Here is a 20,171-nt window from a genome sequence, read left to right as displayed (position 1 = left end):
TTCACATCAATTATCACATTCTCTGAATTTATCCTTTGTGCGGATTTCACTGTTCATCATTTGACTTTCTTATTTTCTTTCTTGTTCACTTCACTACTATCCCATTTTGATGTGCTAGCCATTCCTCACCTGTCATCCTTTTGCAGATTTTGAACAATACAGTGTTGCATTCTTCCAGCCAAGCCTTCCATTGTCACACTGCCATAATCTGTCTTGTGTGCTCTGCTTTCTTGACCACATCTGTTGCTGCCTCTTATCAAGCTTGCTTCTTTTACTGTGTTTATACAGATTAAAATGTGTGGAAAAAGACAAATTGCAGCTGGTCACCCCTTTAAGCCACCTTTCTCCAACTGCTCAAGAAAAATATTGAAGGATACTGAATTTTCTTATATTGGAATCTTTCCCTTTCCTTCATTCTAGTTTCACGTGAAAGCTCTGGTTACTTTTAATTAAGTCAACAATGATCAAGAAGAAAGATTCCACAGGCATTTTTCAAATCGCCATATACTTAAGTCACCTCTTTTCTTACAGCTCAAAGTGTAGGGAGAAAAAATGGGGTTTTCTGGTGAGTTTTACCTCGGCTTTGTCTTCGATTAAGAATTGCTGTCCAGTTTCCCTTCTGACATAGTTGTGTCTAGTTAATAGATGGGGCTTGTCCATTCTGTCAGACAACCTCCTGAAAGTTTCTTTTCAGTCTGGTCTTAAAAGTCATGCCAGAGACTTTCCTAATTTAAGTTGCATATTTTTTATATTCTGTTTAAACTTCTCATCATCCGTAAACATGTATATGTTCTCCACTGAAATAGGTCCTATGGTCTAGTCTGCTGTCTTCTCTGTGGAGAGAGTTTCCAGCTTTAAGTTTCTAGGAGTCACCATCTCAGAGGACCTGTCCTGGGCTGACAACAACTTGGCTATAATCGTCAAAGCACAACAATGCCTCTATTTTCTCAGGAAGCTAAAGAGAGCTGACCTCCCCCAGAAGCTGCTGGTTAATTTCTATAGATGCACTATAGAGAGCATTTTAACTAACTGCATGATGGCCTGGTACAACAGCTGCACCAAGGCTGCCTGCTAAAGAAGCCCTGCAGCGGGTCGTAAAAACAGCAGAGGCCATTACTGGGACTGAACTGTCATCACTCGAACTCATACTTGCATAAGACTCGCTGTGTGAGAAGGGCCAAAAACATTCTCAAGGACAAAACTCATCCTGGAAATTCTTTGTTTGAGCTCCTCCCGTCAGACAGACGCTTTATGAAAGTACGCACAAACAGACTAAAAAATGGCTTTTTCCCATCTGCCATAAACTTTCTGAACCCTGAATCTCCTCAGTCTGAGATCATTTCTAATTGAACATGTGCAATAAGCTATATTGGTAATGTGCAATATACTAATGTAATACAATATGTAATGTACTATTCGTTAACAGGTGCAATAACAATTTATGCTGCTGTACTTTGAGCAATAATTGGCTCTGGTTACTTGATCACGTAACACTGTATGTGACGTATTTGGAATTATTTTACTTTAAATGCACCTTGGGGCTGTCACAAAAAGGAATTTTGTTGTGTTACACAATGACAAAGTGTTTGAACTTGAACTCCTCTTCATAAGCTATTCACATGCACCTCCTCAGTCTTAACTCTTGGTTCAGTCGCTGGGCACTCGTCATATCATCTCCTCCAACTAAGATCTTCCTTCCATGTTCTTTTAATCTGTAAGTTACAGATGAGGTGTCAATCTGCCTACCTAACATTAAAACACAGTTGGTGAAGTAGCATCTTAATCTTATCCTTTTGAGGTCCTGTATATTGTAACTTGCCTTCTGCTTTTTCCATTCACAGATTTTTCGGTAAATGCCCTGTATTTTATATTTTTTAACCCACTCATCAGGTTCTGTTGGGATGCTTTGTGTGACCCTAGTGATTGTGTTTCAGTTTACTCATTTCTAGATAGCCTTTATAGATAGATAGATACTTTATTAATCCCAAGGGGAAAATCACATACTCCAGCTGCAGCATACTGATAAAGAACAGTATTAAAGAGTAATAAAAAAGCAGGTAAAAACAGACAATAACTTTGAATAATGTTAACGTTTAACCGCCTCCCCCAACCCCCAGAATTGAAGAGTCGTATAGTTTGGGGCAGGAACGATCTCCTCATTCTGTCAGTGGAGCAGGACAACTGAAGCTGCTCCTCTGTCTGGAGATGATACTGTTCTCCATAATTGATAGGAGCCTGCTGAGCGCCCATCGCTCCACCACAGATGTCAAACTATTCAGCTCCATGCCTACAATAGAGCCTGTTTTCCTCACCAGTCTGTCCAGGCGTGAGGCGTCCCTCTTCTTTATGCTGCCTCCCCAGCACACCACCGTGTAGAAGAGGGCGCTCGCCACAACCGTCTGATAGAAAATCTGCAGCATCTTATTGCCGATGTTGAAGGACGCCAGTCTTCTAAGGAAGTATAGTCGGCTCTGTCCTCTCTTGCACAGAGCATCAGTATTGGCAGTCCAGTCCAATTTATCATCCAGCTGCACTCCTAGGTATTTATAGGTCTGCACACAGTCACCTCTGATGATCACGGGGTCCATGAGGGGCTTGGGCCTCCTAAAATTCACCACCAGCTCCTTAGTTTTGCTGGTGTTCAGGTGTAGGTGGTTTGAGTCGCACCATTTAATGAGGTTCCTATACTCCTACTCCTGCCCACTCTTGATGTAGCCCACGATAGCAGTGTCGTCAGCGAACTTTTGCACATGGCAGGACTCCGAGTTGTATTGGCAGTCCGATGTACTGTATATAGGCTGAACAGGACCGGAGAAAGTACAGTCCCCTGTGGCGCTCCTGTGTTGCTGGCCACAATGTCAGACCTGCAGTTCAGTTCAGTTTATCTGATAGTCTTTATCTTGTTTCTTTTTTCTTCACAAGATTTGACCGACTTGGCTCAATGCTCAGGCCAGAACTCCATTCTAATTTGGTTCCCAGCAACTACTATCAGATTTTTTCAACCTCTCCCAATTGTAGCAAAGCTGTATTGCTCCTGCCACCTCTAACACTGAACCGTATTTGGTCTGGCTGAACACACAGAAGTTGCATCTAGAAACACAAAATACATCTAATCTTATGGGCTTTCTGCACAAATGCATGTGTTGGAAGTGTCAAATGCCATCTGAATCTAATAGTTCCTTTGTTAGAGACCATGTCACATAGCCAGATAGCCTGACAAATTCACATTTTCTTCGGGTCACAGATGTACAGTGTAGTTTGTCCTTTGACAGTGATGCATGATGGTTTTTCTGCATAAAGTTTCAGTAACTAGGAGCATAACTGTACATCAGATAAGCTGATTTGCATTTTCTATTATGTAGTCAATCTTGTTTATCAATGCCTTAAATTTGTGGATGTCCAAGTCAGACTTTCACTGTACAGTGTATGACAACACAACTATTAAAAAGTGAAGTTCTTGACTTGCACTTGTATGCTGAAATTTTAAATATCGGAATCAAGCAGCTGCTAGAATCCTTTATTATTATGAAAAGCAAAATTAAACTTGCCATTTCTCATTTGCCTTTCATATTATCTATCTATCTATTAACCCAAGTATAGTGTCGGATGTAACTGCTGGTTTCTGATGTCTGTTTTAGGCACCCTGTGCCCGCATAGTGAGCTTAAAAACAATATTTTTATTTTTACCAAAGGAAAAAATACCAAGTACTTTTAGGGACTTGTTTCAATCCCACATTTTATTCCTTGGCCAACTGTACTGCCTGTGGACCTTAAAAGTTACTTCCCGTGCAGCCAGTAACAAACTTTAATCTCACAGAAATGCAGGTTCCTACTGCCAATTTGTAAAACTCTTTGCTTAACCTTCTATGGCCATGCTTCTGAATATCTCCAGTCTCAGGGGATCTCCTTACACTCCCATAAGTTGCTGACTTCTGATTTTCTCTTCTCTCGCAAGATCTGCTATAAAAATGGATGATGGTTCTTCATGGACTTTGCGCCCATTTAACTCAGAGACATCCTTCTCCGACGCTATGACAGGAGCTGTGGCATTCCTTGAACAGCTGGGGCCTCTCCACATGATCAGACTTCACCCCTATAGGCCTTAACAGCCAACAGGTCAAGATAATGAGTACAGTAGACGTAACTTACCAAGCTCCTGGGTATAGCTATGTGACTTTGTTCACACAAAAAACTCATTTTTTTGCCTTTTGTACTTCATTAGACCATGCAACACATTGCCTCAATCCTATATATTTTATGCTAGATGAGTGTTCAAAATGGTACAGCAATTGCTTCAGGAGAATTTCCCAGCCCACTTGGCCATTGTCTTAAATGTGTCTCATTTCTAGACAGTTTGGATGGGCAGGGATAAATAAGGATGTCCAATATCCAAATGTAGCCTAGTCTAGTCTCAGGGCACTGGTGTTGCTGATGTATTTCACTCTGCAGCTTCAGAGTTTCCTTAACTTTAGAAGCATTCCCTACACCTAATAATATTCTGCTGCTGCTATTTGTTTTGCCTTAATCCATGAAACTGACAAAAATATGGCATTGTTTAAGTGGCACTATTAAATGTGCATTGTGTATATTTTGTGTTAGTGCTGGGTCTTGCACTGTACCGGTTTGAGTTTCGTTTGTAATTTTTTTGCATTATGTTTTCAGTGATCTACGTGTCCGGACATCTAATATTGTTTACCTGACCCATTTGTTGTTAGTTTGTGTTTTAAACAATTACTTCTGTAAGGGATTTCCTTGGACGGGGTAGAAATTAGCAGAAATTATGTATGGGTTTTTGAAATGAAGAACAAATGCAAATGCAGGTAATTTCATAATAACAATTATTTGATTACATGCATATACAAGTAAAAAGATAATATGAAACAACATTATAAAAATAATACAATTCAAAAGTAATGTATATTTGCACCTATTCAAGTATATTTTGGAATGATATTTTTAGAATGATGTTCAATATTTTCTAGAATGGTCAGAAAATTGATTCCAGTTTGTTTAAATTTCATTCTTTTTGTTTATGAATATGAAATTAATTGATATATAATAGTTCATATTTGTTACTCGTATATCTCCTAATGAGTTAGATTAAAAAATCTTTCAAATGATGGAAAAAGAATGTGAATAAAATAATCACTACCGTATCGCCTTATTTCAAAAAGTTAAAGAGTCCGATCGAGTCGAGTCGTCAATCAACTACGGGGGAATGGGACGGATGTATTATATAATATTAGAAAAAATTAAAATGCAAACTGTCCCCTTTCCACTTCAGAATAAATAAATGTAAATTATGATGTAATAAAGGCTAATTTTTTGTCATGTTAAATTGTGTAATTAAATAGCACATTAAGAACTACAGTTATGTGTGGTCCTTGGATTTTGTGAGACAGTTTTGCTGTGTATGCAGGGGAAAAGGATCAAAATCATGTGACTTAACAGTCAAACTGCGAAGTGTTCTGTCAGTCGAAGTGAGTTGTATCGACCTGCAGAGCCACAACACCATATATCACCGCAGGTCTACGCCAGCAGTTTGATAATAAGTTTAACAGGTCGTCAGAAATCAAACTGATTGACATGCTAACCACGCCAAACCCTAACATGAACTAAACACAAACCTTAACCATTTATCCTATACCCTAACCATAATTTCCATCCCATAACTTTTGGTGTAGAACTGCCGGCATAGACCTGCGGTGGCGTATGATGCACTGGCTCTGCAGTTGATATTATCGATCAAAGTGCCTACAGCTACCAAGGACACGGAACTGCGGGAACTCGAGGCGCAAAGCCCCGCCCATCTACCCGTGCTATTTGCCTGTTGAGAACTTAAAAATGAAATTGCAAAGCAGAAAATGAAAATTCAGTTAGCAGCAGGTGACCCCAGTGTTGTTGTTTTGTTTTGTTTTTTTTTTTGCTTCTACCTTTCATTTTTTGCAGCTTCTTTGCTGTTGAGGCTTCAAATGAAATTGCAAATAGTGTTATGTCATTTTATTTTTAATTTTTGCAGCATTTTCGCCGTAGTCTTTGAAAATGAACTTTACAAAAGAGACATTGCATTTTCATTTTATAGTTTTAATTTTCATTTATTTTTTCCAGATACTTCCCATAGTGTTTAGATAACTTCCCTCCTTCATGAGGCGTTGGATTGTTTAAGAAATGCGACACGTAATGTGCTAAGTGCGCAGTTTTAGGCAAAATTCACTCATGGTCGTCTCCTGGTTTGCGAGAGTAGTGGGAGGCGTAACCTGCTCTTGCTGTAACTCATTTCCCAATTACGGTAGATAATACAGAAGAGCAGATACTTGTCATTCATTCTGCCCCCAGCTTTTCTTAACAACCGAATTATTCCAACTAGTCGCCAAAGCGATTATCTAATTAGATGCGGTTTATAAAGAATGTCTTATGGCACGGTAAACTTCAAGCTCTATAATATACGTACTATAAGAGGTCTTCTGTCAGATCCGGAGGACACCCGGAAGACAACTTCACGACACGGAATGCGGCGTAGGAGAAACTGACAGCATCCTTCCTGTGCACTTTTCGAACAGGTGTTCTAACAAAACATTCTACCCATCGAAATGATCTACTTACTGTTACTACGCATGCGCACACCAAAATTACGCAACTTTTCTCGAAGCTTACCAACTGCTTGTCGATCTGTCCTACCTAGTGTTGAAGTTTGAGGTAAGTGTTACTGTATTTCAGTAATATGTATGCTTTTCTTAGCCTTACTACATTAATGCATTTATTACAGTTTACTGCACAGGTATTTTTAACTGATGACATGGTATAACGTTATAAGTTTAATGCTACGACTTACAATAAACGGATGGGTGTAACATATATGGTGTATATACCATTCATGCCAAGTAATCTGTTGCTTTTGTTGACATAGTGTGTAATAAATAAACTGTTTGCGCCACACTTTTTTCATTGAGGTCCAAAATTCACACTACAACAAAGCACTCCCCATTTCTACTTATGTATGGGAGAGAAGCAGTGTTCCCCTCAGAGGTTCCAGTTGACTTGCCGGTGAGTGTTTACTTACAGCTCTGTGTGTAAATTTATATTATTATATATTATGAATAATGAATTATTTTGTCAGAAGCCGCAAATATATTAGCATACTAGCAATACAATAATTGAAAGGAAATTAAATATTGAGCGAAGATTATTTTCTTATTTTGAATAACAGCAGTATGTTACACCTAACACTACTATTGCTTTTTCAAAATACTGAAAATTAATCAAATGACTGATGTTAAAGCTTGTTATACTAATGAGAACAACTGTGATTATAGGCAATGCAGAAGATTATTGCTTGGTTTGTTCCAAGCTGGAAGATGATCCCAACAAAAGCACAATTGAAATGGTAACAATATTTCGACATGTACCATCCACAATAATATAATATCCTACTATGCTCATTTTCACTCTTCATAATTTTGTTCTTGGGGTCTAGTAATATAACATAACAAGTAACATATTAACTGCTTCTACACCTGCTTGGCTGCATCGGAAGAAATAGTTAATTGAATCAGTCACTATTATTACTGTTTCCATGTTCAGACTAATCGTTATGTTTTACTTTTCAGGTGCAGTGTGATATGTGCAGTCGCTGGGCACATTCTGAATGTGCAAAATACAATGAAAAAATTGAAATAGCATATGTTTGTAAAAAATGTATAGATAAATAAGTATTGTTCTTTGGTCTTTGTTGTTGGAGTGTTTTATTGTTCACAAATGTATGTAAATTAAAGCCTTTCTATTCTTCCTATGATGTGCTATTGTTTTATTTGAAATGCCCTCAAATAAGGTGCTTTATGGACCTTAATATGCTTTTCACTTAATATATTCAATAGAAAATATTACACATATTTTATAATGTTGCATGTAATACATCCATCCATCCATTTTCCAACCCGCTGAATCCAAACACAGGGTCACGGGGGTCTGCTGGAGCCAATCCCAGCCAACACAGGGCACAAGGCAGGAACCAATCCCGGGCAGGGTGCCAACCCACCACAGGACACACAATAACACACCCACACACCAAGCACACACTAGGGCCAATTTAGAATCGCCAATCCACCTAACCTGCATGTCTTTGGACTGTGGGAGGAAACCGGAGCGCCCGGAGGAAACCCACGCAGACACGGGGAGAACATGCAAACTCCACGCAGGGAGGACCCGGGAAGTGAACCCAGGTCTCCTAACTGCGAGGCAGCAGTGCTACCACTGCGCCACCGTGCTGCCTGCATGTAATACAGTTGTTGTTTATTTTGTTATACTGTATATAATGTGTCAGCTTTGCAGTATATTTCAGTCCTTGGAAATGTGTTACTGATGTACCCATATGCATTATGAAGGTAGGATGTTTAGTTAGTGTTATTTACCCCATCGAGATGATCTACCCATATGCATTATAAAGGCAGGATGTTTAGTTAGTGTTATTTACCCCATCGAGATGATCTACCCATGTGTATAATAAAGGTAGGATGTTTAGTTAGTGTTATTTACCCCATCGAGATGATCTACCCATGTGTATAATAAAGGTAAGATGTTTAGTTAGTGTTATTTACCCCATCGAGATGATCTACCCATATGCATTATAAAGGTAGGATGTTTCGATAAGGTAGCACCAATCGATAGATACATCTGTCGAAATAAACTACGGTAGGATACTTCGACAAAGTAGGACAAATCGTCAGAACACCGGCAGCCGAGTGTAACATTACCTACCGTGCCGAGTTCATCAGACCTGCTCATGAAGTGGACTTAGTTAGGACGAAACTTCAGCACGGCTGCGAGAAACACACTGCAACTGCACTTAGTGTTAATCCTAGTCCACTGCTTGTCCACAGCTCTGGAACACACTGCCACAGCGATAAACCCGAAAGTTATAGTCTTGGTATCACAAATATGTACCAAAAGCAGATCGGCACTGGGTCATCTCCAACTCAGAGCACACTGCAACTGACCCGCAGGAACTCAATTATAGTAAGTAAATAGAAATCGGTTTGTAGCGTACGCATATAAATACTAGCGTTCCTTTTATTGGTGTACAATGTACTTCTGGTAAATATGTACAGTGACAGGCTGAGCCGAGGCGCTGCGGTGAGCTCTGCGCAGGCGCAAATACACATGCGGAGAAACCGAGAAATTGCATACATAATTAAAAAAAAAAGAAACGGCATCGCCGCAGGCTTACAGGAGCACAGTAAGGGATTCTTCCAAAGAACTTTAAAGTTTTGAAACTGATATTTGATGGCATTATTTTTATTTTTGTTAAAAAAGCTATCAGAAGTAAAATAGCGTTTAAACGAGTAAGTGCTGCGGTGGGCTGGCACCTTGCCCGGGGTTTGTTCCTGCCTTGCGCCCTGTGTTGGCTGGGATTGGCTCCAGCAGACCCCCGTGACCCTGTAGTTAGGATATAACGGGTTGGATAATGGATGGATGGATGGATAATAATTGATTGACGAATAAGTGCCGCATCACTGTGTGTAGGGCAAGTGAGGCAAGTGATCTGCTATGGAAATAAAATAAAGTAAAAAACAGACAAACAGATGGCATAAGAAAGATTTTGTGATTATGGATGGGCTCTTCATAGTTTAATATCCGACTTAAATTACGTGGATGTTTATTAAAATGGTATGAAGTTTCCGGGTGAGAAAGAAGAAAACCATTTGAGAGGAATTTTTTTTTCTAATGTTGGGAGAAGTTTTTTGACAGGAGAAAAAAATGTTTGAGAAATGAAACATGAAAAGTGACTTTTATTTTTTATGTTTATTCTGCACTTTATTTTTGACAATCACTGGGTTGGTATTAAGAGAAAAAAAGTTATTTGTTAGCCTCGTTTGGCTTTGAGAACTCCTGTGTACATTTATTGAGTGCTTTGTGTAGACAGGTGCTTTATAATACATTAGTTGTTTTTTTTTTTCTATTAAAAATGTGTTGATAATTACAAGCCAGTAGTGTGTGTGCTATTTTAGTCAAATTAAATATATTAGAGGTTCCTAGAGGGGAATAATATTAAAATTGGACACTAAGAAGCATTCTCTAACATTAAAAGGGAAGTTGTAGAAAAAGACTTCCTTTTTACAACCTAATAATGAAACATTCTATTTAATACATTTTACAAAGTTGTTTAATCTGTTATGCGGTCACAGGATAAATAGCAGAATTAACCCCTGGCAGGGCACCATGATCAGATTTGTGCTCAACACTTCAAGAACAGGCCTCACTACCAGCTCCCTAATATTTGTATTAAGAATAATAAGTGGACTGATGAATGTGTTTTATTTGATGGTAAAAAGAAGCAGATCCCAAATAAAACGTCCAGGGACATAGAAGATGTTTTGAACCTAGAAGCTGTAGCTCTACAAACAGTGACATTCATGTGTACAGTACCCTAGTGGAAACTGTGTATGCTATTGTTTCAGATTATAAAGGCTATGTGAGAGAAGCAACACATATTTATTTTCAACCCATTTTCAACCCAACTCAGGCCCCTTCTTCAGGTAAGATGTAATTGCAGGCATTACATCTCAGGCATTACATCTTATTACAGGCATTATATCTCAGTTATTACATCTCAGATATAACATCTTATTATAGACATTACATCTCAGTTATTACATCTCAGGCATAACATCTTATTACAGGCATTACATCTCAGTCATTACATCTTATTATAGACATTACATCTCAGTCATTACATCTCAGGCATTACATCTTATTACAGGCAGTTTTGTCTTGGTAGAATAATATATTGCTCTACTTTCTCCTATTGTATTATTAATATGTAGCCTTTTTCAGAATGCCTAATCTCACAGACTTACCACTGTTTATAAGGTATTATTGTATATAATTTATCCCCACCTTCCCTTCTGTATCTATAACCTCAGGCAATTAGATGTAGTAAAAAGACAAACAGGAGTTAAGTTACACATAAAACAATGTATTATTGGTAATATTCATAAATAATAACAAAATGCAAAGTACATTTGAATATTGGCAACCATACAACCTGAATAAATGGTGATATGTAGTTCAGGCAGCACACAGACTTGTAGTTACTTAAATGACTCTAGTTAAGGCATCATTGGTGCTCAGCTTTCAGCCACATGTCTGTTCAAAATGGCTGCTAAACTGTGCTCTTCATTGTGTTGTCTTCATCATCACAGGTTAGCAAGAGAGAGATACTTCTTCATCATATGTTGGTTGGTAAGAGAGAGAGAATGTGGTTGAACAAGCAAATTTATAAATTATCTGTCCAACCCCTACAGCCAATAGGACATCATGATACTTAAAAGCATCTGACACAAGCCAATTCCAAACAGCCATACCTCAGACCAATGGGGAAATACAACATCTTAATACCTGCCACAACCAAGGCCATATGTGTTTATGGGGGTTGAAATGACTTTAGCAAAGAAACACTCACCACACTGGTTTAAGACACATCCCCCAAATCCTGTTGTAAAATTCAAACAGACCCATTCCTAAGGGGGGGGGGGGGGGTAAACACTAAATTACATTGCTTTGCCTAAATGATAAATAAAGACATACAAAATATTTATCAAGTTATATGTAAAATCTTACATCACAACACATGCATTACATCTCAGTCATTACATCTTATTACAGGCATTACATCTTGCCTGAAGATGGAGACTGAGTTGCCTTGAAAGGTTTTATATTGTAATCTTTTTTAGTTAGCCAATACAAGGTGTCATTTTGCTTAACTTCTCACTAAAACCAAGTGAGCATTTTCTCATTGTTCTGCTCAGTGCTCCTGTTTCGGTATCGGTATTTGTTCAGTTGGATTGTGAGTTGAGAAGGAGATGATGGTTGTCCTCATTTTCAAAGAATTGCTGTATAATTAATGCCTCATTTAGATTTCTTGCTAGTATTGGAAAACCACCCTGATCCATTCTGGTTCTGGTTACTGGTGCACACATCACTGGGATCCTGAAGTTTATACATTTACAAAGAGAGCATTTTATTTAGTGTAGTCACTTCGGTCATTTCATTACTCTGTATTCGTTTTGACTGATATGTTAAAATTTTGCTGTAGTAGAGTTACAATATAAATTTAGCCAGTTATAAAATGTTCTCATAACAGAAAAAGCTGGTTGAGCCTGAAGTGAAGAATGTTATAATACCTGTTTGAGCTGCTCTTTGATTGGAGTCAACATTGTGAAAAAGATCACAAAATAAAAACAGCCACACCCGGTGCACAAAAACAAAAGAAAAAGTCATTACAGACTGTTAAAGATTTGGCAAAGAGTGCAGGGCTTACACTGGAATAAAGTACAGTAAAAAGCCACATCATTTGTATTAAGTGGTTTATTTGCAGCATTGTTAAAGCACATAATGATCACATAACTGAAGAATTCATCATTGAGCAAAGAAAGATTCAATTGGCAATGTAGCCTCCATTTCCACCCCTGCCCTCAAAAGACCATTTTCTTATAAGAGTCCAAACATTCAACTGAGCCGCAGTGAACACAGACCGACTATCAAAAATATAAAAATTGGCACCCAATTCATTGACACTCTCAGAAGTTAGTAGTTTTGGCAAGTGTAGTTGTCAGTTTTTCATATATTTACAATATAACATGCATTCCGTCCACAAGTACCACAATATAGAGTGCTTTTGCAAGTATTTGTGTACTGTGTATGTGCATGTATTGGGATATGTTTATATATGAGGGTGTCCCAAAACTATATGCACACTATGGATTTTTATAGCACATCCACAAATTCAGATGGTTATAATTTTTCTGTCAAAACTGTCAGTGCCAATGCATTGTTGAACACATCATGCACCAACTTAGTAGTGCACATCTCATACCTTTCTTTGTGCAGTCATAGCAAAATCACTTTCAGGTTCTTAAATCTGTTTCATTCACAGTTACAAATGTAAAAACGCTTCTTCAAGAGCTGTAATGTACTAACACATTTTTGCAAAATACTGTTCCTCCATTTCAACATCCACCCGTCTATCCATGTATTTCTTGACCTGATTTACCTATACCAGGGCCAGCGTAGCTATTTCAGCCAAAATACAGGAAGAAACCTGTATCTTTTATTACGAGAACTTTCATCCCAAAACAATGTAGATAGAGTTGTTAATTGATGTAACACACTCTCCTTTAGAATGTTGCAGAATCACAGATCACCCAGAAATAAAAAAACAAACTCTACATTTGCCGGGAATCAAAACTGGGTTACTGGAACTTTTTAGGCAACTGCTATTCCTATAAAATTTACATGATTTCAGGGACATCTTGTACATATGGACATTTAAATCTGAAATAGCATGAAGACTTCAAACGTACCTGAACTGCCTGTTACAACATTAGTCATCTAAAGCAGCTTTAACAATTCAAATTTAAAGTGGTGTAGTGGACTTAGGTATATAACTAGCTAGCTAAGCACAGTATATGTAGATCATTTTTTGCAGAGCAGATTTATAAATATATATTACATACATATGTGGGAATGTATTTACATTTATATATGAGGGACGTTCAAAAAGTTTCTGCACTTTGTTTTTTTAACTCTGTTTATTAAGAATTTCAAAAACAAATTACATCCCTTTTCTGAATAGTTACATTCGTTTGCGATGCAATTTTCCCAGCGTCATACCAACGTTTTAATGCCCAATTACTCCTCCTCCCGCCTTCACCGTTTCCAATGAAAATGTAAAAGTGCAGAAACTTTTTTAACGTCCCTCGTATATATATATATATATATATATATATATATATATATATATATATATATATATATATAAAATATATATATATACACACACACACACATTTTCTCTTTAAATATAAATGAACTTTTCAGTCTATACTGAAACTTTCCACATTATCCACCAACTGACCAGTGACAACTGTTTGCTTCTTGTTGTTATCAAAGGAGGAAACTGGTGAGGCTTTTTCCATGTTTTTTTCTTTTTTTGCTTTTCTTCTCTTTGACTTGTCTGTTTAAGGCTGAAGATGATTTACTGTAAGCAATTCCTCATAAACATACCAATCTGGCCCACTGAGTGTCAGTCTAGGATTGTCAGGCTGAGCTTTTGAATGTCTTCATGTAGAGGAGAGTTGTCTTTGAACCCCTGTGGCTGTGTGTAAACAAGCAGGTAATGTTGCAACGTCATTTTTATTTTCTCACACTTTGTTTTTCATTGATACCCTTAGTTTACAATGAGGTTTGTTTTTTTTTTAGAAGAAGACTTCCTGCTGCATGATGTTGCCACACACCTTTCAGTAGCTCCTCCTGATATAGAAAAAATTTTGTTTTTTGGTAGACAGGGTTATGAATCACGCGGCAAATGTGCAAAGTGGCAGGACTGCATTGCTAGAGGGTCATTGCTCCTTTGCGAAGGAGAGGCGCTGACGTCAATGCTGAAAGAAAACATCACCAGCATATATATATATATATATATATATATATATATATATATATATATATATATATATATATATATATATATATTTTATCCAATGCTCTTCCTCTAAACTCATACCAACAGTTTAGACGAAACAGAATATAAATTGTCCAATCTGAGGAAGAACCAGAAGACGTTTCACTTCTAATTTAGATGCCATGTCTGGATTCTGGATATGCCAAGAAACTTGAAGGCAAAATTTTTCTTGGACTTCATTTTAGTAGCAACAGCAATAGCTGCTTGATCAAAGGTCTTTTTATTTGCATACTAAAGTAACCCAGTGAGTGTGGGACAACAGGGGTCACTAGTCCTTATGTTTATGTGTTAACTTCATAAATCCTTGGTGTACAAGTCCCTGGTTTATCTTCTGAGTTTTTTCTGAACCCTTTTTTTTTTTTCTTTTATGGGATAATCTCTTGATCTGCATCAGGTCCAGGATCTCCACCAGGGTTGCTAGATTGGTACACTAATTACAATCAATGTTGCCACAGGATCTACTGTTATTTTTATGTGGTGTCCATGCTGTGGAGTTGTTGTTGTTTTCATTGCCGCTAGAACCTGTGAAACCTGGCATGACTACAAAGATGTAGATACCAGCAAACACCAGCATCACTGCAACAAGGGAGAAAATAAAAATGGCTAAACAATAACACCAGTTTGATCTCAGCACCCTCATTGTCCTGCTTCTGACCTGAGAAGGTGGCCGGCCAACATCAAGTGAGAGGCTGACGCTGTTGACCTTAACAGGTTTAATAAATGAAGCTGGGTCCACCTTCCTCTTTACCCACAGCCGTCCTTTTTTTCGGTTAAATCGAACTGACATAGCATCCTGCATATCTGGAGGCAGCTGCCTGAAGATTTCCTGGTTGTTCTGTAGAGTTGGTAGACCATTTGCTCCTGGTAGCTGGGTTTCTAGGCGACATACAGGACAGACCAAAGTAGTGCCTTTTTCATGAGATACGTTGATTCGAGCTAGGCATTCCAGGCAGAAAGTGTGATTGCAAGTTAAAACCTTTGGAGCTTTGAAGACATTATCATAGGAACAGAAGCAGATGACACATTCCGTGTCGGAAGTATCGTACATGCTTTCAGTGTTACCATCGACGGGTTTATTGGCATACTTTTCATCGTCCGTACAGCTTAATTCTTTGGAGGAGAGCTCTTCAACCTGTGCATCCATACAGCTTAGTTCTTTGGAGGAGAGCTCTTCAACCTGTGAATCCATACAGCTTAGTTCTTTGAAAGTGAGTTCCTCAACCGGTGTACCACAGTTTTCTTCCTCATTTCCTCTCCCATATTCCACCTCTTCCTCCTCCTCCTGCTGCTTCTCTGGTGTTGTCATAATGCAACCTGGAAGCTCCTCTGCTGAGTGCATGGGGATCTAAATTAACAGGGCCCCGTGATCTAGTGAAAGGAAAGACAGAGAAAGAAGGTGAACCCCAATATCTTGGTTAGTATAATGATCTTAATTTCATTCAGTTGTTGGCAAGTTAAACTTTTAGATCCCTGACTCAAACTCCCTCAAAAAGTAAAGGAAGAAAAACAAGATATGGGTGAAAGATAGGAAAACACATTGCTAATATTATTTTTAAATATATGACATTATATGGCTTTAACTCACTGACTAAAAATAGAGCAGCTTTCTGTCATTTATATCAGTATTGTTTTACAAATCAGCTATTTCTTCTATAAAATATAGCAGGAACAAGATAATTCAAAGTAATGTAATTATATGTAGTAATTTGTGTGAATTTGTGAATATAGAAAAATCCCTGTCTTCTTCTGACAACTTAACTAGTAGGTTATACTTAAAAGGAGAAAAATTAATAATCAGTAGTCTTGTTTGTTTTGCATTTATCTAGATGTTTAAATTATATTTACCTTTGGTGTATTTATGGGTCTACATCCCACTACCCCAGATACACCAGCCCCCCACACCACCTTTTGTTTTGGTCATCAATTGGGAATATAAATGTAAGGAATTTATCAAAGTGCATGTCCTATACAATGATTTTTTTTCTATTGATACTGGCAAAACAAATGTGAGGGATGATGGCTTGATTGGGTTGGGGAGCACTTCAGCCCTACTCACACTAATGATGTCTGTTTTCATTTATAGGTGTTAAGAGATGTGTATGACTGAGTAATTTCATGGAGAATCCGCTGCATCCACTAAACAGTGTCATCTCCAGATAGAGGAGCAGCTTCAGCGATAGACTGCTGTCACTGTCCTGCTCCACTGACAGACTGAGGAGATCGTTCCTCCCTCACACTATGCGACTCTTCAATTCCACCCAGGGGGGTAAACGTTAACATTGTATAAAGTTATTGTCTGTTATACCTGCATTTTTATCACTCTTTAATTTAATATTGTTTTTTATCAGTATGCTGCTGCTGGAGTATGTGAATTTCCCCTTGGGATTAATAAAGTATCTATCTATCTATCTATCTATCTATCTATCTATCTATCTATCTATCTATCTATCTATCTATCTATCTATCTATCTATCTATCTATCTGCCTGCCTGCCTGCCTGCCTGCCTGCCTGCCTGCCTGCCTGCCTGTCTGTCTGTCTGTCTGTCTGTCTGTCTGTCTGTCTGTCTGTCTGTCTGTTTGTCAAGGCCAAAGTGCCATTTCTGGCAGCACAGAACAGGAGCCAACCATGAATGAGCATGCAAGACCATTACAGAGTACACTCACTCCTTCTTCAGTTTATGATCGCCAGTCAACCTAAAATGAATGGCTTAAGGAGGTGGGAGGAAACAGCTCACGTTAACACAGGAATAATTTGTAAGCTCCCCCCAAACAGTGACTGGGCTGGGATTTAACCCCAAATACTTAGATTTGAAAAGCTGCAGACCTGACTGCTGTACCACATTGCCCGTTTATAATTTTATACCGAATTCAGTTTCATTCATCAGAATATGCAGGTTGTGGTGTTGATGGCTTTGTTGAGTATGTGCCATGTGACAGGCTGGTGCTCCATCCAAGGCTTGCTCCTGTCTTCTGAGGTGAGCTCTGACTCAGAGCATCCATGCTAGCTACTGTGACTCATGTTGTATGTAGATGGCTACTCTGCTATATCTTGCTTCATTCTAAATAATATTTTTCATATCATATACTTAGCAATAGACAAATGATAACTACTTGTTTTTGTATGCCCAAAGGAAACAAAAAAAGCCCTAAGCACTAGTTTGTGACAGTCTTTTGCCTACCGTATTACATCATTGTGTAAAATCTGCATTTTCCAGCTAAAATGTGACGTGTTCTTAGTATACAGAGAGAATAAAATTCATATATTAATTTTTAGCAGAATTGACTACTGCATGGGTGGCACGGTGGCGCAGTGGGTAGCTCTGCTGCCTCGCAGTTAGGAGACCTGGATTCGCTTCCCGGGTCCTCCCTGCGTGGAGTTTGCATGTTCTCCCCATGTCTGCGTGGGTTTCCTCCCACAGTCCAAAGACATGCAGGTTAGGTGCATTGGTGATTCTAAATTGTCCCTAGTGTGTACTTGGTGTGTATGTGTGTGTGTACCCTGCGTTGGGCTGGCGCCCTGCCCGGGGTTTGTTCCTGCCTTGCGCCCTGTGCTGGCTGTGCTGGCCGTGACCCTGTGTTAGAATATAGCAGGTTGGATGATGACTGACTGACTACTTACTGCATTATGTTATTCACAGGCTGCTTATATCACTGTAGCTTTCAATTAACTCAAAATTCTGCTGAAAGATTCATTACTAGAATCAGCACTACAGCCATGTAACTGCTATTCTTAAGTCTTTACACTGGCTTCCAGGTTAGTGTACAGCTGTCCAAAAAATCCTTCTTCTTTCATTGAAGGCTTTACATGCCTTGAGTATATTTACCCAACACAGCTTATCAAGGCATCCATTCCAGAGCATACACTATGTATGATCTCAAGCTTCTGGTCTTCTGAATATAACTAGGATAGACTAGAGTCTAGATCTTTAGCTGCAGGACCCCAAAGCTGTACCACAATTTATCTACTTGTGTATGAGATGCCACATTAGTCTCAACATTTAAATCTAGGCTGAAAACTCAATGCTTCCCCTCATTAGGGCTACTGATTGTTTTCTCAATAACTAACTCAATATCTTGCAATCATTATGAAGTGTTACTAACGAACATCCATTCTGTTTCAACTTTAGGTATTCACTTATTGCACTTAGTGCCACTACCTCATTGCCAAGGTAAGTGACAAAAGAGATACTGGAAGACTTGGAAGAGTAAAGATTAAAAGATTTTATAATGCCTTGTATTACCTTGCCCATCACATACTGTACTTGAGATATGCTGGAATTCACAGAAGGGGGTGGATGGCCAGTTGGCCTGGGTCATCAGAACTTTCACTTAGTCTATTATAACTGATCATGGACTTTACCAAATGTTTATTTTATCTAGGAGTACTGTTTTTTGTTGTCCTGGTATCAACTGGCTATATTTAATTCAACTTAATTCATTTTTGTATCGCACACTTTACTGATCAGAGGCTAAAGGCACTGTAGCAAGTTAGAGGAAAATACAAATTACATAATATAGAACTGTAGCAATCCATTTAAATACATGTTTTATGAGACATTTTAATCCCATACTGACCCAGTATCATCACACACAGAAAATCTATCACATTTTACCAGGTCAAAAAGAATGGTGGGATTTCAATTTGTATTATACAGTATATGGATATTTAAACATAAAACATTGATTTCTCTGTATCTGAATATGTGAAATCTCCTTGTTCTGTAAAATGCCACATTATGCCTCTAATTAATTAATTAATTAAGTCATACATAACAATAATCACAAAGTGTCACATGTTTTTCATGTCAAAATGTTAAGTTATGGTAACTACTGTTGTTCGCTAGATTTGCACATTGCTTTTCAGAATAGCTAAAATGCTGGTTTTGTTTCTTACTGCATGTTAAACTTCAATCACTGATAGACAGCGTCTAAGATAACTATGTCATTATTACTTTGTTTTATATTATTATGCATTATTATTTAATCAGATTCATAGATAATGATTGTGTAAGATAAGTCTTGGCTGCTGTGGGCCAGGGCCATTTTTGAATTATATTCAGGATAGGAACAAATTCCACTGCATTCTAAAATGGGCATTCTTACATTAAGGTTAATAATAATAATAATGCATTTTATTTATGGGGCACTTTACATTAGCAGTAAATCTCAAAGTGCAACATAAAAAGATTAAACAAAGGCAAGGCAAGATAAAAACAGAGATAAAACAACAATAATTATAGCATTCTTGTTAATAAGCTTTCCTAAATAGAAAAGTCTTTAGCTGTTTTTTAAAATAGACCTCAATCTGCTGTGAGGTTGAGACCCTCTGCTTGCACCCTGTTTCATCCTGCAATGTAATGTCATTTACTGTGAGACATCATTTGGCAAGCCATATGGAATATGGGATATGGACCAAATCCACACCTCTTTAAATAAATCATAGACCATTTCCTGTATTTCTCAAGCAACCCTGAGTAGGAAAACAACACCTTTAACTGGCTCAAGAATCTCAGAATTACATTAATTTGGTAGTACTCTTTGGAGTAATAGCATTTTATCAATTTTCATAATTTAGGAACATAGTCTCATCTTCACCAGGATTTAGGAGAGCTTGTGCTAACTAGCTACTGTAACTCACTAGGAACTGCCAGAAGAT

At 38.1% G+C, this 20,171-nt stretch overlaps 2 protein-coding genes and 1 long non-coding RNA gene across 4 annotated transcripts in view; 1 reads left to right on the top strand and 2 right to left on the bottom strand.

Moving 5' to 3' along the window:
* The window catches only part of LOC114650889 (tenascin-like), a 585,410-nt gene that overhangs the window by 208,533 nt on the left and 356,706 nt on the right, over window positions 1-20,171 (top strand). The gene's annotated exons all lie outside the window — the stretch shown is intronic.
* Window positions 1-20,171, bottom strand: part of LOC127529643 (uncharacterized) — a 744,809-nt gene that overhangs the window by 440,821 nt on the left and 283,817 nt on the right. The gene's annotated exons all lie outside the window — the stretch shown is intronic.
* rnf183 (ring finger protein 183) overlaps window positions 14,144-20,171 on the bottom strand; it is a 31,713-nt gene continuing 25,685 nt past the window's right edge. Inside the window, exons 2-3 of one of the 2 annotated variants that reach the window (XM_028800758.2) lie at window positions 15,693-15,883; window positions 14,144-15,647 (exon numbers count right to left, since the gene is read on the bottom strand). In XM_028800758.2, coding sequence (XP_028656591.2) covers window positions 14,946-15,647; window positions 15,693-15,854 — 864 coding nt within the window. In that variant the 5' untranslated portion in view covers window positions 15,855-15,883 and the 3' untranslated portion in view covers window positions 14,144-14,945. Of the gene's footprint in view, window positions 15,884-20,171 lie in introns of both variants that reach the window. The other variant, XM_028800750.2, reaches the window with a different exon arrangement.

This window comes from Erpetoichthys calabaricus, chromosome 1, assembly GCF_900747795.2.
Source record: "Erpetoichthys calabaricus chromosome 1, fErpCal1.3, whole genome shotgun sequence".
Taxonomy (NCBI): domain Eukaryota; kingdom Metazoa; phylum Chordata; class Cladistia; order Polypteriformes; family Polypteridae; genus Erpetoichthys; species Erpetoichthys calabaricus.
Note: the sequence above shows the minus strand (reverse complement) of the source record. Positions and strands in the feature narration are given on the sequence as shown.